Source organism: Pholcus phalangioides, unplaced genomic scaffold, assembly GCF_987345545.1.
Source record: "Pholcus phalangioides strain wild (caught in Gottingen) unplaced genomic scaffold, Ppha-v1.0 ptg000020l_1, whole genome shotgun sequence".
Classification (NCBI taxonomy): domain Eukaryota; kingdom Metazoa; phylum Arthropoda; class Arachnida; order Araneae; family Pholcidae; genus Pholcus; species Pholcus phalangioides.
The window spans coordinates 585,176-613,151 of NW_028301613.1; the positions used below are offsets into that span (position 1 = coordinate 585,176).

A 27,976-nucleotide genomic window follows, 5' to 3' on the forward strand; every position below is an offset into this window, starting at 1 on the left:
TTTTTTCGCTAGCTTCTGTTATTTTTTTCAATGACATTCTCTCTAATGTTCTGGTTACAATAAAATAGTTTATGTTGGAAAAACTATAAATTGCGAAGGAAGGAGGAAAAGCTCCAATGCAATTCTTCCATCTACCGAGATATCACACTTAGTACGAGAAGAGGTTAAATAAATGTCGAACTAGCATAAAAAACTCTTGATCAGTATAGTTCATTCTTAATAGTCAACCAGCAGGCAGACTTTCTAGCTTTCATACAAAATAGTAATTTTTTACAGCATGCATTTGTTAATCTTAAAGAAACCCCCGCGACGTTTTAGTGGTCTCACAGTCAAATAGTGTGATAAGACAAAATATTTTATCCGAATTTATATGATTTCATGAAGTAACAAAACATTAAAGGTAATCTTTCAACGAAGAGTCGAGAATCACTTACCGAGGTGGATGCTCATTCATCGTTTATTGAGACTGCAAAAAAAAAAGTTAGCTTACATCGTTTAATACTAACTTCAACCTTTTACCTGCAAACTTGCGCATTTGTGAACATCGGGGAAAAAATAACAGCGATGAAGAAGATGCTATAGAAACAATAAAATCAAAAATGTAGTAATACCACAAGAGGCTATGAAATACTTTTAACATATATTTATTTTTATTGATTATTCTAGATAATTTCTTTGAATCGTATCATTTTCCACACAACTCAACATCATCATCACCATGATTCATTAGTGGATCTCCATTTGGATTTGCCCGCAAGTTTCCATCCGCAAGAAGTTCTGGGTACAACTGTGAATCTGATAATATCGGGGAAGTCGCCTCTGATGGTAAACTTGAGATGTCGATTAAAAGGACTTCATTGGCTGATTCACGATTACACACCCAATCTCGAACCCGTTGTTGAGTCTAAAAAATGAAACATTTGGGGAAAAAACCATTTAATTTAAAAAAAAATAGTTTAAGTATTAAATAATTTAAAGAATAATTTTGCTCTTTTCGAGTTTTCATACAAAAGATTTCAATTTTAGTGATGAGGATTATATAGACAACCGAAGAAAAGAACTTTTATTTATTTTTTGTTCCCCTATGAGATCACAAAACAGTTTATGAAACTATGACGGTGAAACTGAATAAATCATGCCGATCAAAAGGCGTGTTGCACTTCGATAGTATGTTTAAAATGTTGATACTAATAGGAAAACAAAAAAATATTTTTTAGCATCGATTTTTATTTTTCTATTCAGCATAAAAATAGTTTAAACAAAATTAAGTGTCAGGAATATTATGTTTATTACAACTGACTACGTTCGAGAAACTTTTAAAAATAGAGCAGTCTATACAAAACGTATGATTTTAATCATAATTCACAGATATTTTTGAGCTATTACGCATTATTTCCTCGAAATTAGCTTATTTTTATACTTTCGCTGAACATTGTATACTGAAAAACATTGTATACTGAAAAACATTGTATACTATAAACATTGTATACTATAAACATTGTATATAGTCATTTTTATACACTACGTGGCTATACTAGTTGTCAATGCAATGAATATGCTAAATATTTTCTGAAATAAGTTAGTTTTTATGAAACAATACATGAACTTTGACAGAAAAGAATTTCAATATTTTATATTTAAACAGTTGTTAAATGCAACTGAACATACAGCCAGTTCATTGCACAGTTAGTATCATCTGAAACCACGACTAAAAATTTCATTAAAATATCGAACACACTTTTGAGGAAATGAGTTTTGCGCGCAGTGTAGTTACGAAAAACACGAATCTTCATGAAATACGTTTAAAAATTAGTTGAGATCTATACTCCGATTGAATTGACGCAACTAGAATTCTTTTTTCAACACTTCACCTGTATAAGAATAAAATAGTTACGTATTTCTATGAAAAAGAAAAGAATCGTCAATTTCCATGAAATTCGTCATTTGAAGATAGTCTGCAACCTTAAGTTCAGATCGAGAAACGCTCATAACGTTATATATATATCGATCGCTAATAAATGAGAGATGCACATCACACACGGTTCTTATTTTTACCTTTAAAAACAAAAACGATCCAAACTCTCTTGGATAATTTTAACCGCTTGATGGGTGTACATCATTCTTCACGCATATTTAAAATGCAGGTTTAACACTCCAATAAAGCCGAAACCACTGATATTTTTTTTTATACTCTTCTAAATTTTTAAATTTTCATGGCAAGAAAGGACTGAATTTTTTATAATCAGAGACTAATTCAACCTCAAGAGTCACAACAGGCGAAATGACCAAGACAGTCAAAATTAACAGGAAAACAATATAAAATAATTGTTTGATTTCACAATAAGAATCAATAAAACAGAATAAATTGAAAACTACTTACATCAATTTTCCTTTTTTTTTTCGTTGATGAATTTCCCTCCTCGGGAGACCTTTTCATAGATGACTGGGCATTCCCTTCCAAGGCATCACACATCTCATGTAAGGATTCTATGCTCATTTCAAACTGAGCGAAGTCATTGAGTAAATCACACTCTTGCTGCATATTGTAAAAAAAACCTAGAAAAATTCAGCTGAAATGTGAAGAAAATGTCGCTGTCACAGTGAGGTGAGTATCCCGACGTGCTCTTGGTATTTAAACTCTCTTATCAGTCAATGACGCATCATGTCAAGTAACGCGGGTAAAAGAATGAATACGGAAAGCCGTGACGGGGATTACAACATAATTTCAATTAGCAACTTCTTATCAAAAATATACTTCGAATCAATTTCACTCTGTCTTTTGAAAATATCACTATCTTCTAAATCCGTAATTGAAATAATTCAACCTCTCATAAGAAAGTCGCAACCAGACATGAAAAAAAGTTCTTTCGACTCCATTCTTGAATTGCCATATGAAATAGTTGCATATCACCCGACACATGCGAGAACACTATGTATCGATCACATATTCAGAGACCCTCGCGAAGAATGGTAATGAAAATTTTAACAACTTTGAAGCTCCACGTGAAGAAAATCCCTCTTACTTGCGTCACTCAGATCACTGTATAGACTTTTTTTTTCTTCACATCTCTGTCTCTACACTCCACAAGCCAATATAGCGCATTTTTTTTAAATTAATTATTTTTTTTTCTGTTTGAAACTATAAAAAAATTTAAAAAAATGGTTAAACTCTTTCCCAGATCTAGTTCTTACATTTTAACCACTCCCAAAACGCTAAAACTTTAGCTAAAGCACAATGGCTCAGCTGCTTTGGGTGACACGAAACATTCATCAGGGAATCTAATAGTATATAGGATCGAAGACCGAAGTTTTCGCTTTTTCTTCGCCCTTCACGAAAATCGTGTGATAATTTTCATCTATCCGGGTTAACGTCTGCTACAACCATCTCGTACGGGTTAAAATCCAAATACCACACAAGGTTGTGATGTTTCCACGCACCCATGAAACCTGGGAGAATTCTCCATCACTTAAAACGTGAACACTAAATGGCGCTTTATAAATGCTATGATATGTCTCATCTGTTTCCAAGTTAAAGAAACTTAATTCCTTAATAATAAATTCTCGCGAACTCAACCTATAACCCTAGTCATCTAACACGCATGTCATAGCAAACAGGAAGAAATTTACTTACTCATAGAGTGTAGCGACAGAGATGGGAAATCTAAGTGCACTAGCTGGAATCAAACGAAAGAAATGAGGTGATTACAGTTTATCAGACACCAGTTCAAATAAACTTAGATTAGACCAAGTTGAGGATTTCAGCTCGTATAGAATTATGCTAAAATATCAAAGTTCAACTAAATTTGGGGGGGGGGGTGATGTGTTACGCCGCTATTGCAGCCGCAGCTAACATGGCAACCTAAATGGCTCAGAATAGAGGCACTAGTGTTAGTCAGCCACTTGAGTGTTTGCCCATCCTTACGCCTCTTCTTTGATTCATATACCAATGTGTGTGATAATCAAGTGAAACCAACAGCTCCATAATATGCAACCCATGTTCATGAAGTGAGGGGTGCTAAACCGCGAGATACTTTTAAATAGTCAAAAGTGGGTGATAAGAGGATCGAATAATAAGAGTGAGTTGTTATCTTGAAGGTACTCATGCAATCCCTAGATTTTCCAACACACATGATGTGTAGTATGTACAGAGACACATACATAAGCTCATTGCGAACAACCGAGAGTACGTTATGAATTAAGCTACAAGTTACTTTAGGGAGGACAAGGCTGATGTGCCATAAAAAAAAAAAAAAAAAAAAAAAAGAAGTGTCTCCCTTCACACCAATTCTTTACACACTTTATTGTCTTCGCCTCATATACAAGCTAGCAAAACATACATGCAAACATTCATGCATGAATTTTAACATTTAACAAAAACATTCAACGTAATAGTTGAATTCAAATGAATTCATTAAAATTCATGCAATGCATTACGTGTTAAATGTTTTTGTTAAATGTTAAAATTCATGCATGAATGTTTGCATGTATGTTTTGCTAGCTTGTATATGAGGCGAAGACAATAAAGTGTGTAAAGAATTGGTGTGAAGGGAGACACTTCTTTTTTTTTTTTTTTTTTTTTTTTATGGCACATCAGCCTTGTCCTCCCTAAAGTAACTTGTAGCTTAATTCATAACGTACTCTCGGTTGTTCGCAATGAGCTTATGTATGTGTCTCTGTACATACTACACATCATGTGTGTTGGAAAATCTAGGGATTGCATGAGTACCTTCAAGATAACAACTCACTCTTATTATTCGATCCTCTTATCACCCACTTTTGACTATTTAAAAGTATCTCGCGGTTTAGCACCCCTCACTTCATGAACATGGGTTGCATATTATGGAGCTGTTGGTTTCACTTGATTATCACACACATTGGTATATGAATCAAAGAAGAGGCGTAAGGATGGGCAAACACTCAAGTGGCTGACTAACACTAGTGCCTCTATTCTGAGCCATTTAGGTTGCCATGTTAGCTGCGGCTGCAATAGCGGCGTAACACATCACCCCCCCCCCCAAATTTAGTTGAACTTTGATATTTTAGCATAATTCTATACGAGCTGAAATCCTCAACTTGGTCTAATCTAAGTTTATTTGAACTGGTGTCTGATAAACTGTAATCACCTCATTTCTTTCGTTTGATTCCAGCTAGTGCACTTAGATTTCCCATCTCTGTCGCTACACTCTATGAGTAAGTAAATTTCTTCCTGTTTGCTATGACATGCGTGTTAGATGACTAGGGTTATAGGTTGAGTTCGCGAGAATTTATTATTAAGGAATTAAGTTTCTTTAACTTGGAAACAGATGAGACATATCATAGCATTTATAAAGCGCCATTTAGTGTTCACGTTTTAAGTGATGGAGAATTCTCCCAGGTTTCATGGGTGCGTGGAAACATCACAACCTTGTGTGGTATTTGGATTTTAACCCGTACGAGATGGTTGTAGCAGACGTTAACCCGGATAGATGAAAATTATCACACGATTTTCGTGAAGGGCGAAGAAAAAGCGAAAACTTCGGTCTTCGATCCTATATACTATTAGATTCCCTGATGAATGTTTCGTGTCACCCAAAGCAGCTGAGCCATTGTGCTTTAGCTAAAGTTTTAGCGTTTTGGGAGTGGTTAAAATGTAAGAACTAGATCTGGGAAAGAGTTTAACCATTTTTTTAAATTTTTTTATAGTTTCAAACAGAAAAAAAAATAATTAATTTAAAAAAAATGCGCTATATTGGCTTGTGGAGTGTAGAGACAGAGATGTGAAGAAAAAAAAAGTCTATACAGTGATCTGAGTGACGCAAGTAAGAGGGATTTTCTTCACGTGGAGCTTCAAAGTTGTTAAAATTTTCATTACCATTCTTCGCGAGGGTCTCTGAATATGTGATCGATACATAGTGTTCTCGCATGTGTCGGGTGATATGCAACTATTTCATATGGCAATTCAAGAATGTAGTCGAAAGAACTTTTTTTCATGTCTGGTTGCGACTTTCTTATGAGAGGTTGAATTATTTCAATTACGGATTTAGAAGATAGTGATATTTTCAAAAGACAGAGTGAAATTGATTCGAAGTATATTTTTGATAAGAAGTTGCTAATTGAAATTATGTTGTAATCCCCGTCACGGCTTTCCGTATTCATTCTTTTACCCGCGTTACTTGACATGATGCGTCATTGACTGATAAGAGAGTTTAAATACCAAGAGCACGTCGGGATACTCACCTCACTGTGACAGCGACATTTTCTTCACATTTCAGCTGAATTTTTCTAGGTTTTTTTTACAATATGCAGCAAGAGTGTGATTTACTCAATGACTTCGCTCAGTTTGAAATGAGCATAGAATCCTTACATGAGATGTGTGATGCCTTGGAAGGGAATGCCCAGTCATCTATGAAAAGGTCTCCCGAGGAGGGAAATTCATCAACGAAAAAAAAAAGGAAAATTGATGTAAGTAGTTTTCAATTTATTCTGTTTTATTGATTCTTATTGTGAAATCAAACAATTATTTTATATTGTTTTCCTGTTAATTTTGACTGTCTTGGTCATTTCGCCTGTTGTGACTCTTGAGGTTGAATTAGTCTCTGATTATAAAAAATTCAGTCCTTTCTTGCCATGAAAATTTAAAAATTTAGAAGAGTATAAAAAAAAATATCAGTGGTTTCGGCTTTATTGGAGTGTTAAACCTGCATTTTAAATATGCGTGAAGAATGATGTACACCCATCAAGCGGTTAAAATTATCCAAGAGAGTTTGGATCGTTTTTGTTTTTAAAGGTAAAAATAAGAACCGTGTGTGATGTGCATCTCTCATTTATTAGCGATCGATATATATATAACGTTATGAGCGTTTCTCGATCTGAACTTAAGGTTGCAGACTATCTTCAAATGACGAATTTCATGGAAATTGACGATTCTTTTCTTTTTCATAGAAATACGTAACTATTTTATTCTTATACAGGTGAAGTGTTGAAAAAAGAATTCTAGTTGCGTCAATTCAATCGGAGTATAGATCTCAACTAATTTTTAAACGTATTTCATGAAGATTCGTGTTTTTCGTAACTACACTGCGCGCAAAACTCATTTCCTCAAAAGTGTGTTCGATATTTTAATGAAATTTTTAGTCGTGGTTTCAGATGATACTAACTGTGCAATGAACTGGCTGTATGTTCAGTTGCATTTAACAACTGTTTAAATATAAAATATTGAAATTCTTTTCTGTCAAAGTTCATGTATTGTTTCATAAAAACTAACTTATTTCAGAAAATATTTAGCATATTCATTGCATTGACAACTAGTATAGCCACGTAGTGTATAAAAATGACTATATACAATGTTTATAGTATACAATGTTTATAGTATACAATGTTTTTCAGTATACAATGTTTTTCAGTATACAATGTTCAGCGAAAGTATAAAAATAAGCTAATTTCGAGGAAATAATGCGTAATAGCTCAAAAATATCTGTGAATTATGATTAAAATCATACGTTTTGTATAGACTGCTCTATTTTTAAAAGTTTCTCGAACGTAGTCAGTTGTAATAAACATAATATTCCTGACACTTAATTTTGTTTAAACTATTTTTATGCTGAATAGAAAAATAAAAATCGATGCTAAAAAATATTTTTTTGTTTTCCTATTAGTATCAACATTTTAAACATACTATCGAAGTGCAACACGCCTTTTGATCGGCATGATTTATTCAGTTTCACCGTCATAGTTTCATAAACTGTTTTGTGATCTCATAGGGGAACAAAAAATAAATAAAAGTTCTTTTCTTCGGTTGTCTATATAATCCTCATCACTAAAATTGAAATCTTTTGTATGAAAACTCGAAAAGAGCAAAATTATTCTTTAAATTATTTAATACTTAAACTATTTTTTTTTAAATTAAATGGTTTTTTCCCCAAATGTTTCATTTTTTAGACTCAACAACGGGTTCGAGATTGGGTGTGTAATCGTGAATCAGCCAATGAAGTCCTTTTAATCGACATCTCAAGTTTACCATCAGAGGCGACTTCCCCGATATTATCAGATTCACAGTTGTACCCAGAACTTCTTGCGGATGGAAACTTGCGGGCAAATCCAAATGGAGATCCACTAATGAATCATGGTGATGATGATGTTGAGTTGTGTGGAAAATGATACGATTCAAAGAAATTATCTAGAATAATCAATAAAAATAAATATATGTTAAAAGTATTTCATAGCCTCTTGTGGTATTACTACATTTTTGATTTTATTGTTTCTATAGCATCTTCTTCATCGCTGTTATTTTTTCCCCGATGTTCACAAATGCGCAAGTTTGCAGGTAAAAGGTTGAAGTTAGTATTAAACGATGTAAGCTAACTTTTTTTTTTGCAGTCTCAATAAACGATGAATGAGCATCCACCTCGGTAAGTGATTCTCGACTCTTCGTTGAAAGATTACCTTTAATGTTTTGTTACTTCATGAAATCATATAAATTCGGATAAAATATTTTGTCTTATCACACTATTTGACTGTGAGACCACTAAAACGTCGCGGGGGTTTCTTTAAGATTAACAAATGCATGCTGTAAAAAATTACTATTTTGTATGAAAGCTAGAAAGTCTGCCTGCTGGTTGACTATTAAGAATGAACTATACTGATCAAGAGTTTTTTATGCTAGTTCGACATTTATTTAACCTCTTCTCGTACTAAGTGTGATATCTCGGTAGATGGAAGAATTGCATTGGAGCTTTTCCTCCTTCCTTCGCAATTTATAGTTTTTCCAACATAAACTATTTTATTGTAACCAGAACATTAGAGAGAATGTCATTGAAAAAAATAACAGAAGCTAGCGAAAAAACACACACACACACACACCAATCTGAAGTGATGAACACGAGTTCTACATTATCGATGCTATAGTCGGAAGTTAAAAAAAAAAAAGATATGATTTCGCGGGGAAAAATATTTAGTCGTCATGGATGCGCCATGGGTTATCAGCTGGGCACGAATGCCTACAGTTGCATGATAACATAACATATTGCATCTATTACGATCATGTCTTGATTTTCATGACATCGCTAAAATTCCAGTAGGAAAATCATAACGTCGCGGAAAATTGCTTGATTAATTACGAAAATTTGAAATGCATGATTGAAGAAAATTATTTAAAATATTGAATAAATGAAAACTTGATTTGTAGAAAAGACTTTGTAATTCATTTGCGCGGTAGCTCTTTTATTTTACAGCTCGGAAAATTCTCTCAGTTAGGTAAAAGAACTCATATTTCAAGAAAAGTTACAGGATTGTAAAAACATGTCAGAGCATGAAAAGTTTACCCGAACGATAATTTAATGACGTGTAAACGATAATTCAAGAACGAGCCTTGTGAAAAACTGAAATCATGGGCATGTGAAATTGATTGGATGTGACGTCAGAGTTGTGACAAATTTCACAAAAAAAGTTTTACGAGCGATACAACCCCTCTTTGAAAAAAAAATCCCATTACGGAGTGTATTAGGGAAAACGATCATTTTGGAAGGACGTATACGAAAATAAAGTGGTGCTATATTCAAATAAATTGTTCCTTAAGAACTTGTTATACATGCATTTTTACTAGCTGATTTATAAACGAGCTTGTGGAAAATCGCATCACGTCAGATTTGAATATGGGGATAGGAAAAAAAATATATATAAACTATGATTTAGGAATGACCCCTCTTTGAACAGAATCTCATCACTTGGCATAGAAAAGAAAATTCCAAACGACAATCTAATGACGATGCCTTTTAGAATAACTTCCTCAGAAAATGTGACATAAAATAAATTTAATTTGGGAAAGGTTCTTTGGTATCGTATTTGCTAAACACGATAATTTTTTTATTTTAAAAAATAATTTAAGCCCTCATCAAACCTGTTTGAAAAAAAAAAAAGTAAGTTAGAGAAAACGATAATTTAAGAACGATCCCTAATGTGACGTCATGCGATAATTTAATGATGTTGGAAACTTTAATTTTCGTCATTAGCTTTAACTTTCTAGGATGATTGGGAGAAAAAGTATAACCCAGTTGATCACGTGACTTTCGAGTGCCATAGCCCTCTCTTTCTTGTTAGCTTCGGTATACACAGGGTGACGTTATTGACTGGAAAACTGACATAAAAAAGTTTAATTTAAGAAAGATGGAGTGTTGTGTGACAAAAAAATTTAATTCAAGAACAACCAGACATAAAAAAATTCTAATTTAATAATGACTCCCAATAAAAATGTAATTTAGGAAAGATCCCTGGCGTGGCATAAAAAATTTTATTTTGTGAACGACCCCCAATAAAACAATTTAATTTAGGGAAAAAAAACAGTAAAGCGTCATCCCTCTTATCGAGGCATCCCTTATCGCGTGTGAGCGCCATCTAGCGGAGGGCTGCGGAATACATCCCCTCGTAAGGTGGGGATTGCCTATTGTCCTGGTGGGGAGCAAGTGGGGAGTGCCTATTGTCCTGGTGGGGAGCAAGTGGGGAGTGCCTATTGTCCTGAAAACCCCATTTTTCCCCTACTTATATTTTTTAATATTGCTATGTACATTTCGTACACGTGAGTTAATCATAGTATTGTACCCGGAACATTCAAACAGACAGGAAACAGAATATATATATTTCATATATGTGAATATTGTTGTGTATGTATACAATACATGGATATGTATATTTATGCATATATGGTCATCTCTATTGCAGAACGTATTTTGGCTTAAATTTTAATTCTTGTTTTTTTTTTGAACATGTATGTAAGTCTGAATTCCATGTGTGAATTTTTGTAAAGAGAGGGAAAGATTTATTAGAAACTCATGCTTATTGTGTTTTTAAGAGAAAACCAGCCTCTGCTAGGCAAGTTTCTCTCTTGGTGGGGGCGTGTGAGATGTGCTTCCTAAAGACACGAATGGCAGAAGTTGAAGCGAAGAGAACCCTCCTTGTTCTTTAAAATGGAATCGCCGAAACATCGGGACACCTGCCTTTGAGGGACAAAGGAGGACAGAAGAGAGACCTTGGACGATCAGTGGGTCTCGGGAGCTGCCTATGTGCAGACGTGAATGTGAGGCGTGTAGTTTGTAAAATGATGGAGACCATTTGCGTTATTGAGTGATCAAATAAAGATCATGCAAAGTGGCAGATACGTGTGATTGTGATGTTGATTATGTGAAAAGTTTTATTATTGTGAAAAAAAAAAAAGGGAATTGAAGTTCACCCACCAATAAAGGTGAACCCAACAGATACAATATAAGCCCTTTACCCGACTGGGTTGAGTCTTGCTGGGGAGGGTCGGATGGCCGGGGCGGACCCCCTACGGGATCTTCTCCCATGGGTGCCCGTCTCGATCCTCCGACCCTCGGCAACCCACTGTAACCCCTTGTACACCCCAGCAGCCTCCTGATGTTCTCCAACCCCCGTTGTTCCTGAAAGTCTCCCTTTCCTCCGAATTTCTCTCCTAGGCCATATGCGCCCCCAGCCACACCCACGGCGGCCCTGCCCCAAAGTTCTCCAGGCTGTTTTATTTAAGATAGATTGAAGACGATACATGACAGGACATATTATATACCGTGTGTACAAGGTAAAGCTCAAGAGGCCGTCTCAGTGGATTTCTACGACCCATCTCGGAAGCCCTCGTGAATCAAGTTCGCTGCTCTTGAGCTTTTGAGAGTCACGACCCAAACTTCATTTACTGGGTTGTTTCGCAGATGGGTCGTATAAATCCATTCAAAAGCCAGCTATTCTTGAGCTCCGGGTAACGACTCTTAGATTCGCAAGGACTTCCCCGTACGAAATACACTTACAGCCCTTGCTATAAATGCGCTTGCTCCACTGGTCCTCACTAATTTCGAAGAACAAACCGTCCCGGTCGCGGAGCCAATCCTCATCGACCAAAATTTTCGAAAATATTGAAATCCATAAGGTGGTAGAGCGCTAAGGAGATCCTTTCAGCCATGCCCATGGCCCCCACATCCTGGAGCAGGGGGGCCCCCTAGCCCGGGCCCTCAGTCAGACTTTTCACAGGGCCCCATCATTTATTAATTTATAGCATGAAAAAGGAAAAAATGATGAGTATTGTGTCCTGTGGCTGGAACCCTGTCAGCCCCGCTCTTATGAGAGCCATGCCCATGCCCCCTCACACCATGATGCTGTTGAGACAACCCCCCCCCCCCGACCAAACCGTTTGTTTTGATGGCAAGCTCCCCCTCAAAATGTGTATTTATGTAGCCTTTTTCGGCCGCCATGTTTTCACGCTTTTCTTAGTGCAGAGAGATAATAAAAGAAGAAAATATCGCGGAGAAATCGTATTTCTTTTGTCAGTTTTGTGCACCCCGTGCATGTTGTGAATGATCCGGGGGGGGGGGGGGTCAAAACTGCAAAGGTCTGTAAAAACACTTACGTATATACGGGACTCGTTGCCCGCCAACTTGGGAATTATTTAGACGTTGCTGTTGGATATACGAGGTGTGAGGTGAACTTCGAGGATTTCTTGCAGATGTTTGCCTAGAACGTTCTGGAGCATCTTTCCTCGGCTCTTGTAGCATCTTAAAGGGTGGCCCCTGGCCTACTGCCCTTTCCCCCCCCCCCCACTAAAAGGAGTCCCGAAACCATTGGAAGCTTTCGTTAGTTCTGAAATTATCCGTTAGTTTTTCCTCATATTTCATCTGAATTTTTATTTCATTAAAATGATTTCTTCCCCATTAATATAATTTCATTAATTGTGAACCTTGTCATTCATCAATTGCAGGTTTTCATTAATTCTCATATTTTCTTTAAGAGACTTTCGTTGATTCTGAAAATTTATTTGACCCAATATTATTATTATTTTTTCATTAATTCTGAAATTTTTATTAAGTCCAAAATTATTTCTTTCATTAATTTTGAATTTTTATTGATCCCAAAATATTCTTGTTTTCATTAATTTATGAAATTTTATTGAATGTTTGAATTTTTATTCGACCAAAAATTCATTCTTTCAATTGATTCTGAAATTATTTTTTTTTTTTTCATTAATTCCGAATTTTTATCTGACCCAAAAGTTTTTCTTTCATTATTTTTAAATTTTTATTTGACCCAGAAATTATTTTTTTAATTAATTCTGAGAATTTCTATTAGACCAAAAATTCTTTCCTTATTTAGTTATAAATTTTTATTTGACCCAACATTCGTTTCTGTCATTAATTCTAAAATTTTCATTCACCCCAAAATTGTTTCTTGCAGTAATTATGAATTTTTATGAAAAAAAAAATTACTTTCATTAATTCCGAATTTTTATTTGTCCCAAAATTATTTTTTGTTCAATTTTGAATTTCCATTTGACCCGAAATCCTTTCTTTCGTTATTTCTGAATTTTTACTTGACCCAAAATTACTTTTAAATCCATTCTCAATTTTAATTTTACCCAAACCCATTAATTTAATTATTTTTGAATTTTTTATTTGACCCGAAATTCTTTCTTTTACTATTTATGAATTTTTATTTGTCCTAAAATTATTATTTAATAATTTTTCTGAATATTCATTTAACCCAAATTCTTTCTATTCATTGATTCTGAATTTTTATTTGACCCAAAAAAACTTTCTTCCATTAGTTATGAATTTTTATTTTTCGAAAAAAAAATTTTTTTAAATTTAATTTTTGAATTTTTATTCCATATAAGACCATTTCTTTCGTTAATTTTTGAATTTATACTTGACCCAAAATTATGTTTTAATTAATGCTGAATTGTAATTCTACCCAAGTTCATTACTTTGAGTTTCTGAATTGTTAGTTGACCCCAAAACTCTTTCATTAGCTCTGTTCGTCCAAAAATTCTTCCCTTCATTGATCCTGAAATTTTTATTCAACCCAAAATTATTTTTTTCATCATTTCTGAATTTTTTATTTGACGAAAAATTCTTTCATTAATTCTGAATTTTTATTTCACGAAAAGGTCTTTCTTTCATTGATTCTGAATTTAATTTGACCCAAAATTCTTTCTTTCATCTACTCTGAATTTTTATTTGACCAAAGTTATTTCTTTCGTTGATTCTGAATTTTTATTTGAAGAAAGGGTCTTTCTTTCATTGATTCTGAATTTAATTTGACCCAAAATCATTAATTTAATTATTTCTGAATTTTCATTTGACCCAAAATTCTTTCTTTCACCTATTTTGAATTTTTATTTGACCCAAAGTTCTTTCTTTCATTGATTCTGAATTTTCATTTGACCCAAAATCATTAATTTAATTATTTCTGAATTTAATTTGACCCAAAATCATTAATTTAACTATTTCTGAATTTTCATTTGACCCAAAATTCTTTCTTTCATCTATTCTGAATTTTTATTTCACCAAAGTTATTTCTTTCGTTGATTCTGAATTTTTATTTGAGGAAAGGGTCTTTCTTTCATTGATTCTGAAATTAATTTGACCCAAAATCATTAATTTAATTATTTCTGAATTTTCATTTGACCCAAAATTCTTTCTTTCACCTATTTTGAATTTTTATTTGACCCAAAGTTCTTTCTTTCATTGATTCTGAATTTTCATTTGACCCAAAATCATTACTTTAACTATTTCTGAATTTTCATTTGACCAAAGTTTTTTCTTTCGTTGATTCTGAATTTTTATTTGAAGAAAGGGTCTTTCTTTCATTGATTCTGAATTTAATTTGACCCAAAATCATTAATTTAATTATTTCAGAATTTTCATTTGACCCAAAATCCTTTCTTTCATTGATTTTGAAATTTTTATTCAACCCAAAATTATTTCTTTCAGTGATTCTGAATTTATTTCAAAGAGGATTATTTTTTATCAAGTCTCAAATTATGTCTTTCATTCGTTGTTTATTCTCGAAATTAATGAAATAATTCATTAATTTCGAGTTTTTGTTCAATCTGCAATCATTTCCTCCATTAATTCTGAATTATTTTTTAATGAAATGATATCTTTCATAGATTCTGAATAATTACCTAATCCGTAATTATGTCTTTCATAGATGAGAGAAATCCTTTAAAAATCTCTGTATATAGATTCTCTCTTTTTACTATCATAACTACTCCAGCAAGTAGGCCCGCGGGCTCCGTGGGAAGTATCAATTCGGCCCCGCATGTCTGAAAAGTTGAAGACCTCTTGACATACTCGAATGAAAATATGCAGTACTCATCTGAAAATGTGTATTGTAGGGCAAGGCAGGTTTTCTAAGTAACAGTTCTACTACGTCGAGGTAGTTTTTTTTCCCTTCACTAAATGCATATAAAGGGCGCGTCCATTACGGAGACATTCTTGGAATTCCAATGGATGTGTTCGTTTGCGTAGGATGAGGAGGCCGATTCGAGTCCCAAGAAAGCAGGGCTCACTCCATGGCCCCTCCACCATTTTCATGGGGATGGGGGGGGGCTGATGGGGCTCAAGCCCTGGGGCCCGGGACGAGATTCTCGTAATTTTTTTTTTTCAAGTCTAAAAGTTAACTACAGTTGAATCCCGTTTTAACGAATGCCGTTATAGCGAAAATCTTATTTTAACGAACACTTTTCCTACTCCCCCAGATAAGTTTGCATAGGAACAATGCAAAGACCTGGAATTCCTTTATAACGAAACTTTTCGTTTGAACGAAGTGATTTCACCGGTCTCTTGGAGTTCGTTATATCGGGATTCGACTGTATAGAGGTCCAGGATGTGGGGGGCCATGGTTACTGTACTAGCCTAGAGGACCAAATGTGGCCCTCGAATTCATCTGATGAGACCTGGAATCTGAAACCTAATTTTGTAAAAATTAATCGCGCAGCATAATTTCAGATCACTTTAATGGCCCGCTATGCAGTTCCACCGCGGCCTCCACAAGTGTGGGGCTGATAGGGCTCGAGACCGAAAAAATCCTTATAATTTTTTTTTTTTGTTTACTATAAAGTCATTATATAGGCCCCCCCCCATGAAAATTTGGCCTGGGGGCATGCCAAAGATCACAGCCTAGGTCCTAGGGGCGTTGTTGCAGGATCGGTGGGGGGGAGCATGAGTTCCATATCACTTGAGTGTCCCGTGACATATTCGCTGCTCACTTTAGTGTCCCGAGGCACGTTCACAAATTACTCAAGTGGCCCGCAGCACACTCACAGATCACTCAAGTGGCCCGCGGCCCATTTATAGATTCCTTAAGTGACCCGCGGCAATCCGCAGAACACTAAAGTGACCCCGCGGCACATTTACAGTTCACTTAAATGATCTGTTAATGTGCGTTTTCCAGACTGATAGTGGGGTCTGGGTCCCGTTGACTTTTTGTGTCATTGGTTCGGGAAGGGGCGGTGCCGACGCTTCCGTGGCGGTTCGGGGCTCTGTAGGTGGACCCAGGGAGGGATGGCTGCTACTGACGTGGCTGGGTGGGGGCTCCCTGGGTGGGATTGGAGCTCGTGAGAGGCCCGGCCCGGGTGACTAATTTCTTTTCCAGCATGGTCTACTCTTGTGAATACCCGCTTATATCTCGCAAAGGACAGAGTAAGGATCATGTTTGGTTCTGTGTGTACCGCGGGCCATTCAAATAATCTGAAAATGTGCGGCCTGTCACTTGTATGATCTGTTAATGTGCCACAGGCCTTTTGAGTGGATCCGTTGAAAAAAAAAAAGAGAAAACCGCTCGGTAAAGAAACCTATCGAGGCGAGTCTGACCAAACAGAAAAAGAAAACAAAGTTCCTATTGGTTAGAACACGGCGCCGTCTTAACGCATGGGCCTACCTGGGCACGGCCCGGGGGCCTCGAGAGAAGAGAGGCCTCACAAAAATGAGATTTGGTTGGAATTTTCTGTAATTTACCTGGTAGGTCCTCAGAAAAACCATTTGGCCCGGGGGCCCATGGTGTTCTTAAGACGGCCCTGATCCATCGCCCCCATCATCAGAAATTTTTTTCCCCTCATCGCTCCCAACTCATGTGAACCCATTGGATCCTATGTTAAGTCCGTAGCTTCTATCCCTCCCCCCGGACCATTCCATCGTCCACCAGGGGCGATATTGCCCACTTTGGGTAACACCGGAGGAGGGAGGGGCCTCTATTTTTTTTTTATCATTTTCTGAATCTTAGGAAATTTTGGTTTCTGAATCAATTTAGTGGGTGCTCAGACCCATGCCAAAAATTATCGTGAGTGCTGGAGTACCCTCAGTATCCCCGGCTCCGACACCACTACTTTATACGTAGACGCTTCCTGTAGATGCTTTTTTGACGTTGAGCTTCTGCAATGTTGCCCAGATGGTGAAGCTTCTGAAACGTTGTCTAGAAATAGAAGCGCCTGTATGATGTTGAGCGCTCTTTGACGTTGAGCTTCAGCAATGTTCCCCAGACGAAGACGCTCATGCAGATTCGCTTTTTACGTTTATCTTCTGCAAGTGTCCCAGACTAAGAAGCTTCTGTAGATGGTTCTTTGATGTCGAGCTTGTGTGTTGACAGACGCTGAGGCTTCTGCTGATGCTCTCTAGACGTAGATGCTTCTGTAGATGCTCTCTAGACGTAGACACTTCTGTAGATGCCCTTCAAACGTAGACACTTCTGTAGATGCCCTTCAAACGTAGACACTTCTGTAGATGCTCCTTTGACATAGGACTTTCGCAGTTCTCCCCAGACTCTGAAGCATTAACAGATGTTCTCTAGGTGTAGATGCTCTTTTAAGTTGCGCTTCTGCGATGTTCCCCAGACGCTGTAGCTTCTGCAGATACTCTGTAAACCAGGGGCGCAGGGCCGTAGAGTGCCTTTTCGAGGTCCCCCCCCCCCCCCCCGTTGCAGATTTTTCCTTGGGGGAAGCCCTTCTTGAAAGGGTTATTATTATGCAAAAGAAGTGTAAATGTTTTTGGGCGTCCCCCCCCCCCATTAAATCCAATAATTTTTTATAGGGTGTTCTTTGTTCCCATCTAAAACTGCCGTCATCTGAATTTTTCCGTCCAGGGCAGTTGCCCCCCTCCTCCAAGTTCCGGCCCTGCAGGGGGCGTCGGAAGTGTTCGGAACTTGTTGGTGCTCGTCTTCATCTTCACGTGGGCTTCTTTGGTTCCCGAATCGATTCAGTGGGAGCTCACACACACACCCCAGGGTGCGTGCAGCACCCCCTACCCCCAGCTCCGCTGCCCGCATCCGATAAAGAGCGGCTTTGATTACGAGAACGCCTCGAAAACAAGAAAAAAAGGGGAAAAAACCGCGCGGGTAAAGAAACCCATCGAGGCGAGTCTGACGAAACAAAAAAAAGAGAAAACTTCCCATTGGTTAGAACGGAGGGGGGGGGGGTAAAGGTACGAGAGGAGGGAAGAGAGGGGGAGAAAGAGAGAAACTTTATGGTCTCCATCATCATCATCATCATCACCAGCGGAGTACAACATCCGGGTTACTGCGTACAATTGGAGATTCTCTCTCTCTCTTTTTTTTGTCATTTTCTGAATCGTCTGGTCTTTTCACCTCGTCGGATTTTTCTTCATCTTCCCCCCCCCCCCCTCCCTGCTCACAGAGTGATTAGTTTTTTGTTGAGGTGGGGGAGAGGGGGAAAAGGGACAGCGTGCACGTGGGTGCAAATAAAAAAAACTACGGAGGGAGGGGGTAGGGTTCCCTACACATGTCATCCCAAGGAGAAGAGGGGGGGAAGAGAGGAAATAAATGCCAGGGATGCCTTTGGACACACTCTTACTTACCTTCCATAAAGAGTTCCCCCTCTCCCCCCTCCCCCCTCCAGGAAAGAATGGCTAAACTCTGCCATACTTGGCGATTTATTTAAACCGACTTTTTGAAATTGCAAGCGGAGTTTCTCGACCAGGGTTCCGCGAATCGTTTGGGTTCCCTGATATGGTTCCCACGTCCTGCAGCGAGCCCGCCACCCCGATCTTTGGTTCGCAACCGGGTCCCTTGCACTCTACAGTGAGTTTATAATAGTGTGGGGAGGGGGGGGGGAGAACAAATAATTATGAAAATTGTCCCAGAACTGCTACATGGAGCCCTGTCGGATGCGGCGCCATCTTAACGCGGCCCCCACCGGGCATGGTTGGGGGGGGGGCGGCAAACTCTTCGAATCACTTTTTTTGGTCACTCACTGGCCTAGCCTCTAGTCGTCTGGGCAGAGGGCGGATTTACTGAGAGTTATGCAAAAGTTTTGCTGCGCTTCTCAAATTCTCAAAATCATCTTAACCAACCATTCCTCGGAATTGCCGCCACCCTGGGCTATAGCCCGCTAAGCCAAGCCCGTAAATACACCACTGTTCTTAGCCCGTGGATGTTTTCGGGGTGATTCCTGTGTAGACCAGGCCGTCTTAAAAGCATCCTGCCCACCCCCTCCCAGCAAAGTGATTTTTCGGAGGGGCCCCTTACCTGGTGAGACATGTTTACCTTCGAAAATTTTAGACAGTTAATTTCCAATAAGCCCCCCACCTTGAAGCCCCCAGGCCGTGTTCCCAATTCCCAAGTGGGGGGGTCCATGCGTAAAATGGCCGTAGTGTGACAGTTTCCCAAATAATTCCTGACCATGACGTGTCTCCCCGTGATTCTTAGCCATGGATATTTTTGAGGTGATTCTGGGCATTATATGGACAAAAATGAAAACGAAACAGTGGTTATTATATACAGGGTGGGCAAAAAGTCCGTAGAAACTCTAAAAATTCATAAAAACCAAAAAAATAACCGAAATGAAAAACGGTTAGCATCAGTAGGTCACGGGATTTTTTTTTTAACACAGGAAAAAACAGCCGATAGGTGGCACTGGCGTACAAGAGTCAAGGAAAAGATACGAACAGAATGCCTCAAAATCGTTTATTACAGCAGGGTTCCACGTGACCACCACCGGGATACATTGCAGGCGAGTCACAAATCCAGCAACCGCAGAGCGCAGCAGGTCCGGATGTATACATGACACTTCTCGACAGTTCGCATCTTTCAGTTCCGACTGATTGTATAGACCGGATCGATACACCCGGGACCTTTCCGATCGTAACAGCGCCATCTATCGGCTGTTTTTTTTTTGTTTTTTTTTTCCTGTCTTAGAAAATTCCCGTGACCTCGCGATGCTAACCCTGCAAACCGTGTTTTATTTCGGTTATTTTTCCGGTTTTTTATGAATTTTTTAAGTTTCTACGGACTTTTTGCCCCCCCCCCCCCCGTATAATTTTGTTTATTTTTGTATGAGTTTGGCAACACTTTGTTGCCAAGTTGCAGCCCTGGGTAGATAATCGGTTCTCTATCCCTAAAAGAACCTAATTCGGGGAGCCACGCTTGCAGCGGGGACTATCATCTACATTTTACTGTCGAACTTCTTTTTTTTCCATGACCATGAAATGGTTGTTTGACAGTCATTGCCAATGACTGACAGGTGCCAATGTAAACCTGATGGAACTTAGGTCATTTGAGCCCCCCCCCCCCAATAAATTTTGTAACAGGGCTGAGCACCCCCCCCCCCCAATAAGTTCTGAAAAAAACAATGCAATGCATCTTACCTCTCTACCGCGTACGTGCTTGAGTCCCGTATATACGGGACGACCAGCAATTTTTCAGCCGCCCCCCTTCCCCCAATGGTTTCTCCATGTCGGCGCCTCTGCAACACGGTGTTTATGCAGGGCCTGAACTTGGGGGGGGGGGTCCATGGCCCCCACAAGGGGTGGGCTGACAAGGCTCGAGCCCTGGGGCCCGGCACGATTTTCACCATTTTTTGTTTTTTCACGCTGTAAATTCATCATAAAGGGGACCCGTGAAAGTCTGGTCGGGGTGAGGGGGAGCCAGCATAAGATCCTGGCTTGGGGGTCCTGCTCCAGGATATGGGGGGGGGTAGCAGGCGGAGAGTAAATTTCGACCAATTTCGCCCCTTTAACCGCTCCTTCACAATTACGGACGCTAAATTGCTTGCTTTCTCCAGTCTAACCGAGCATCTTGTTGCAGCCCCTGTGTTCATGGGCACCTTGGAATTGGGAAAACCCCGTTTTTTAGAGGGGGGCACACAATGCCGTCTTAACAGATGGGCCCCACTCAGGCACGGCCCGGGGGGGGGCCTCACGAAAAAGGAGATTCGGTTGAAATTTTCTAGAATTTACGTGGTAGGGCCTCAGGAAAACCAATCGGCCCGGGGCCCCACGGTGCTCTTGAGACTGCCCTGGCGGCCACAAAGCTATTTTTCGCACCGGGCCGCAAAATACTCAAACCCGTCCCTGATGACATTTTTCACGAGATATATTCTCTCGTTTTCATAAAAGTTTTTTCACGTTTCCGCAAGAAAAAAAGGTTGAAAAAACATTTAAAAACCTAGCGGAAATCGCGCCAAATGTGCCAGATTTGGCGACAATTCCTTCCCCCCCCCCCCCTCCCTATGAGAAGAAAAATGATAAAGAAAGGTGGGGTTCTTGTGTGTGTGTGTGTGAGACTTTTGACAGGGTCCGGTTCGTATGGAATGGTGCCCATACAGTTCTGCTGTTGTTGGGGGGGAGGGGCGAATGGAATGGTAACTGTCAGAGGTTGTTGTTGCTGATGATGATGGTGGTTCTGCTGCCACCACGCTGTCTGCTGAGGCTTATAAGGTTGTTATGTTTTTTGTTCTTGTTACTGCTTTTGTTACTTCTTCCGTTTCTTTTATTGCGTACGTACGCACTCGCAGAGAAGAGGTGCTGAAAGGTGCTCGCTCTTCTTTTGCCCACCACGACAACAAGAAAGGTCTTGTTCCGTTCCGAGTTCCTCCTTCTTATTTGGTGTGCTTACCTGTTCCTCCTTATACGGAGAGAAAGAAAAACGTGCATACCTGCGCCCTTCAAAAGTGTCATGTCGCACATTCCATTCCAACAAGAGCGATGAGAGGTGTTCCGTCCGAAAAATCCGAGGAACCAGATGGTTTCTCGAAGTAGGTGCCGCGGCTTTTGCCTGGAGAGGCATCGTTAAACTTTGCCAAGGGCGTCTCTCTCTCTCTCTGAGCTGAGGATATTGAATGTTCGATTAATGGTTAGAAGGAATCAGAATCCGCCAGACTGTTTGCACGCTACTGCCATCCGAACGTCGCGACGCTAGGCCGAGGGGAACTGCTGGAAATGGTGCAAGTGTGGATCCTGGGAGGGACGAGGGACGATGGAGAGCCCATAAATAGTGTGTCCCGTAAAATACGGGATGATTCCACAATAAGTTACAATAAAAGAGTACGCAATAAGCCACTTATTGTGTACGCGTGTCGCGTCCTCCGACACATCGCCTGACTAGATATCTGCCTGACTCGTCTTTAATAGCGGCTGAACGGCTGTATCTGAAGATACTTGCCTCCCTCTATTTGAATCTGAAGATGCTTCCCTCCACAAGACATCTACCCCGACTTCATTCACAGATGCCTGCCCCCGCTCCATTCGCGGCTGAAAATGCCTGCCCCCGGATACAGATGGGGGGGGGGGCGATAGGAACGATTGCCCCTTCCCCCTCCAAGAGCCGAATAACATGGGGGGGGGGGGGAAATGCGTCTGTCCCGTAAAATACGGGACGATTCAACGAACTTACGCGATTCTACCCCTCCCGGCGCAGACGCACGCCTGAAATGGGGTGCTGAGATATGCGATCGAGTAGTCGGTGAATTTAAACAAGTCGGTCCCCTTCGAAATTGCTGCGCGGGCTGTTCGAGCGATCTGTGGCACGGGATGGTCCCCCACCCCTTCCGGGACAAGTGGTTTTTCTGAGGCCCTCCTTGGAAAATTCTCGAAAAATTCAACCACTTCTCGTTTTTCCTAATTTAAGGGCCCAATATTTTCTTCTGCGCCCGAGGACTCGACCGACTTTGAACCGCCACTGACTTTAGTGATCTCTGAGTGCTCCGAGGTGCTCTGGATCTGTGCCGCGCGTCACTCAAGTGATCCGTAATTATGCCGTGGATCACTTAATTAACCTGAGAATGTACCGCGGGTAACTCGACTGAAGCGTTTTAAAACTGTCTGTGCCGCATGTCACTTGAGGGAGCTCTCACGGACCGCTCAAGTGTTCTGGAACAGCGCCGCTGGTCACTCTGAGAGCATCATGGGTCCCCGGGCCAAGTGGTTTTCCTGAGGCCCTACCAGATAAATTCTCGAAAATTTCAACCAAATCACATTTTTGTGAGGCCCCCGGGCCGTGCTCGGGTGGGCCCATGCGTTAAGACGGCACTGGTTATATGCTCGGAAAATATCTCGGCAATAGCGTCTTGTGGAGATAGAAATCATGTGACACATTGTTGTTTTTTTTTGGATGTTTACAGATGGCGTGTTCACACTTTTAGTGTTGTCGAGAACTTGACACCTCGCACGCCCAGGGCAACGAGAATAAAAACAAGCGCATGCAAATTTATGCAAATTCATTCGTCAGGTGATTCTTGGAACAAAACAAAAAAAGAGGCTGGGCGAGTGGGCGCACAAAGGAAACACGAAAAAGGGTGAACAGATTCCATTCACACACATCTTTCGGGTCGAAAATGAAAATTGCAAACAAGCACATCAATAACTATTGATGTGCTTGTTTGCCGGTAGATGGCAGTGGTTGAATCACTCTCGCGGTGATTTTACTACCGTCTGTCAGGAGCTCCTGTAAATTTCCATATGTTGCGCTTTATGCGGCCACAGAAAACGTTATGCAGCTTTTAAACAGCTCTCGAAAAAAAGAGTTGTTCCGTTTTTAAATAGCTCTCGAAAAAGTTAGTCAGTATTTAAACAGCTCTTGAAAAGGTTATAGCCATTTTAAATAGCACTCAGAAAAAATTATTCGGCTTTTAAACGTCTCTCGAAACGTTATTCAGCTTTCAAACAGACATCAGAAAAAAATTATTCAGCTTTTAAACGTCTCTCGAAAAGTTATTCAGCTTTTAAACGTCTCTCGAAAAGTTATTCAGCTTTTAACCGTCTCTCGAAAAGTTATTCAGCTTTTAAACAGCTCTCAGGAAAAATTATTCAGCTTTTAAATGTCTCTCAAAACGTTATTCAGCTTTTAAATGTCTCTCAAAACGTTATTCAGCTTTCAAACAGACCTCAGAAAAAAACTATTCAGCTTTTAAACAGCTCTCAGGAAAAATTATTCAGCTTTTAAATGTCTCACAAAAAGTTATTAAGCTTTTAAACGTCTCGCGAAAAGTTACTAAGCTTTTAAACAGCTATCAAGTAAAGTTATTCAGCTTTTAAACAGCTATCAAGTAAAGTTATTCAGCTTTTAAACAGCTCTCAAGTAAAGTTATTCAGTTTTATAAAAAGCCTACAGAAAAAGTTATTCCAACGGCCCTCTAATCGGTATTAGACCTATTAACAGGATCTTCGGAGAAGTAGCTAAGCATCCAGGTGACCGTCGGGGGGGGGGATTATCCAGCTTCTGCATGGCCCTCGAAGAAGTAGCTAAGTGTACATAAGTCCCTCGAAGGAGTTATTCAGCTTTTCAGCTTATACACGGCTCTCAAAGAAGCAGCTAAGCATACATGGGGCCCTCGAAGGAGTTATTTAGCTTTTACACGGCCCTCGGAGAAACAGATAAGCATACATGTGGCCCTTTTAGTTATCCAGCTCTTAATCGGTCCTCGAAAAAAATTATTCAGCTTTTAAACGGCTCGAGAAGCATTATTTAATTTTTTACACGGCTCTCAAAGAAGTAGCTAAACATCCATGCGGCCCTCGAAAAAGTTATTTGGCTTTTAATCGATCCTCGAAAAAAGTTATTCAGCTTTTAAATGGTTCTCGAAAATGTTATTCGGTTTTTAAACGGCCCTCGAAGAAGCATTCAAGCTTTTACACATTTAAAGCATTCATGTGGCTCTCGAAGGAATTATCCAGCTTTTACACCGGCCATCGGAGAAGTATTTAAAGCATTCGTATATGGCTCTCGAAGGAATTATCCAGCTTTTACACGGCCATCGGAGAAGTATTTAAAGCATTCGTATATGGCTCTCGAAGGAATTATCCTGCTTTTACACGGCATTCGGAGAAGCAACCAAGCATCCATGTGGCCCCTCAAAACAGTTATCCAGCTTTTAATCGGTCCTCGAAAAAAATTATTCAGCTTTTAAATGGCTTTCGAAAATGTTATTCAGCTTTTAAATGGCTCTCGAAAATGTTATTCAGCTTTCAAATGGCTCTCGAAAATGTTATTCAACGTTTTACATTACATGGCCCTCAAAGCTTTTAAACGGCCCTACAAGCATTATTTAACTTTTTACACGGTTCTCAAAGAAGTAGCTAAACATTCATGCGGCCCTCGAAAAAGTTATTTGGCTTTTAATCGATCCTCGAAAAAAGTTATTCAGCTTTTAAATGGTTCTCGAAAATGTTATTCGGTTTTTAAATGGCCCTCGAAAAAGTTATTTGGCTTTTAATCGATCCTCGAAAAAAGTTATTCAGCTTTTAAATGGTTCTCGAAAATGTTATTCGGTTTTTAAATGGCCCTCGAAGAAGCATTCAAGCTTTTACACATTTAAAGCATTCATGTGGCTCTCGAGGGAATTATCCAGCTTTTACACGGCCATCGGAGAAGCAACCAAGCATCCATGTGGCCCCCTCAAAACAGTTATCCAGCTTTTAATCGGTCCTCGAAAAAAATTATTCAGCTTTTAAATGACTTTCGAAAATGTTATTCAGCTTTTAAATGGTTCTCGAAAATGTTATTCAACGTGTTACCCGGCCCTCGAAGATGTATTCGAGCTTTTACACAGCCCTCGGAGATGTAGTTAAGCTTTCATGTGGCCCTCGAAGGAGTTATCCAGCTTTTATTACGGCCCGTAAAAATAATCCCCGTAGAAATGTGTCCCTCAAGCCAAACAATTTAACGCACTGACTATAAACACAATACTGTATATTATAAACGGCGAGAGATAGAATGGAATTTTTCGGTGTGGAGGAAATGGGGGCGACTGATGGTCAAGGATGACCACGAGAGGCCATGATTCATTCAAGCCACGCCTCCCAAGATCTCAGACTAATGTAGTTCCGTTTCCACAGAAAAAAAAGGAGGAAAAAGGAAATCTTTTGTGGCGGAATATTCCGTTTTCTCGGGAAAAAGCCATTTTTTAGCCACTGGTCAAATTCAAGTGTCGTCCACTGAGAATGGGGGGCCCCCGTTTAAGGAATCGTCTTCTTCTTTCTTTCTCTCTTTCTTTGGCCCCCACCATTTCTCAATATTAAGCACATACATGCTGACAAGTCCAGCCGACGACGGCCATTTTTTTGACCCGTCATCTCCTCCTATCGCCGTCTAAAGGAAAAAGATGGCCGGCCATTCATTCTTTCGGTCAGTAACTTGCAAATGGCCGGACGGTCTGAGTTTTTTCATTGATATATTCCGGGTGCGTGAATTGCTCGGGATGACTGAGAATTAAGTCAGAGCGAGCATACGTGATGCTTCAACCCATGGCCCGCGGGACCTCGAAGTCATTCGATGTAGACCCGAAACAATATCTTCTAGAAATGAACTGAGCGGCCGATTTCTCCGCAACTTGAGTGACTTGCGGCACAGTTCTGGAGCACTTGGAGCGGCCCGCGGCACACTTACGGGTAATTAAAGTGTCCTGCGGCGTATTTACAGATAATTTGAATGACCTAGGTGACTTAAATAACTTGATGGTGCTATTTCACATCACTTAAGTGTACCGCGGCACGTTACCCGATATTTTGAGTGGCCCGTGGTGCATTCCCAGATCTCTCAACGCGAGAGTACCTTCGGAACATTTAGAGCATACATGCTCAATCCATTTGTCCGCGGGCCAAATGTGGCCATTCGGAGTCATCTGGTGTGGCCCGCGGCGTTGAACTTAATGTTGCAGAAATTAACTAAGCAGCACGTAACCACAACCCTCAAGTCATCCGCGGCACATTTGCCGAACAATTAAGTGATCTGGGGCACTGTTCTAGACCACTTACTCGAGGCACATTCTAGCCTCTTTTAAGTGAGGCAATACATTTCCAGATCATTTATGTGGCCCGCGACACGTTTTTATTCCACTGAAGTGGCCCGCTCTAGTCAAAAAGGTTGGACACCTTTTATAAGCCACTTTAGTTACCAGTGGCACAGTTCCAGATTACTCAAGCAGCCCGCCGCAGATTTGTAGATCACTTAAGTCACCCACGGTGCCGTTCCACATCACTTAAGTGGCCCGCGGGTTCCATAAAATAACCTGCGGCGCAGTTCCAGATCACTTGATTAAGTGGCCCGCGACACGCTTTCAAATCAATGAATTGACTCACACTCTCCTACAAGTTGAACACCGTTGATAAAGATTCAGGCCCCCCCCCCCCAAATCTTGGAAGGGGGCCAAATATCTTCCCCCCCCCCTCCCCGTAAGTGAATTCATAGCGTAAAAAAACGAAAAAGGAAAAAAAATTGACATTAGTAAATGGCAAAATGCCTATTACCCATCCCCATGGGGGAACAATCCAGGGCCCTAGGATTTCGGGGGGGGGGGACACCCATTCAGATTGAGGAAGCCCGTGAAAATATTGGTCTGTAGGTCTTGATTCAAGACGTGGAGTCCCTGAAACGATGCCCACTCAAACTGATAGTCATATGCCCTAGTACGATATACTCCAGGGACCCACAAACGATTCCAGGTTCATGTGGGGCCCCCCTTCCCCCTTAATCCTCGTATCTCGGATGAATTTCCCTTTGGAAACAACGATTGACTTCGAAGCAAAAATTTCCAATCGTTCCCTCTGATCTGGTTCATTAGATACCGAAAAGTAAGGTTTTGGAAGTTGGGGGGGGGGGGCAAGTGCCCCCTAGTATTACTCTATCAGATAAATAACTGCTGACCCACCCCCACCCCACTACACCTCGCGTTACATAAACGAATAACTTATCGCCATTAGCACTTACCACAACAAGAATCTTGGCTTTACCCCCCGAAGCGGTGTGTGCGGTAAGGGGAGGACCCGGGAAAAAAAAAAGGAGCCCTGACAAACCCCCCTGCGCACGTTCCGACGACAACAACGACGACCAATTTATAGGATTCTTTCTCTGTTTGCGGGGGGGGGGGGAGGGGCATTCCATGGGCGAAACGAAAGACTCCTCGCAGTCAACAACAATAGGTGATTACAACAGGGAGGGT

At 40.0% G+C, this 27,976-nt stretch overlaps 2 protein-coding genes and 1 long non-coding RNA gene across 3 annotated transcripts in view; 1 reads left to right on the forward strand and 2 right to left on the reverse strand.

Annotated features, from left to right (window-relative positions):
- The window catches only part of LOC149070698 (uncharacterized), a 79,256-nt gene that overhangs the window by 10,365 nt on the left and 40,915 nt on the right, over positions 1 to 27,976 (reverse strand). The gene's annotated exons all lie outside the window — the stretch shown is intronic.
- Positions 629 to 2,653, reverse strand: LOC149070699 (uncharacterized). Its single transcript, XM_089248570.1, has 2 exons — positions 2,381 to 2,653; positions 629 to 904 (listed from the first exon to the last, which is right to left on the reverse strand). Exons 1-2 carry the CDS (start codon positions 2,540 to 2,542, stop codon positions 686 to 688), a joined length of 381 nt encoding a protein of 126 aa, XP_089104696.1. The 5' UTR covers positions 2,543 to 2,653; the 3' UTR covers positions 629 to 685.
- On the forward strand, positions 6,174 to 8,798 carry LOC149070700 (uncharacterized). Its single transcript, XM_089248586.1, has 2 exons — positions 6,174 to 6,441; positions 7,918 to 8,798. Exons 1-2 carry the CDS (start codon positions 6,280 to 6,282, stop codon positions 8,134 to 8,136), a joined length of 381 nt encoding a protein of 126 aa, XP_089104712.1. The 5' UTR covers positions 6,174 to 6,279; the 3' UTR covers positions 8,137 to 8,798.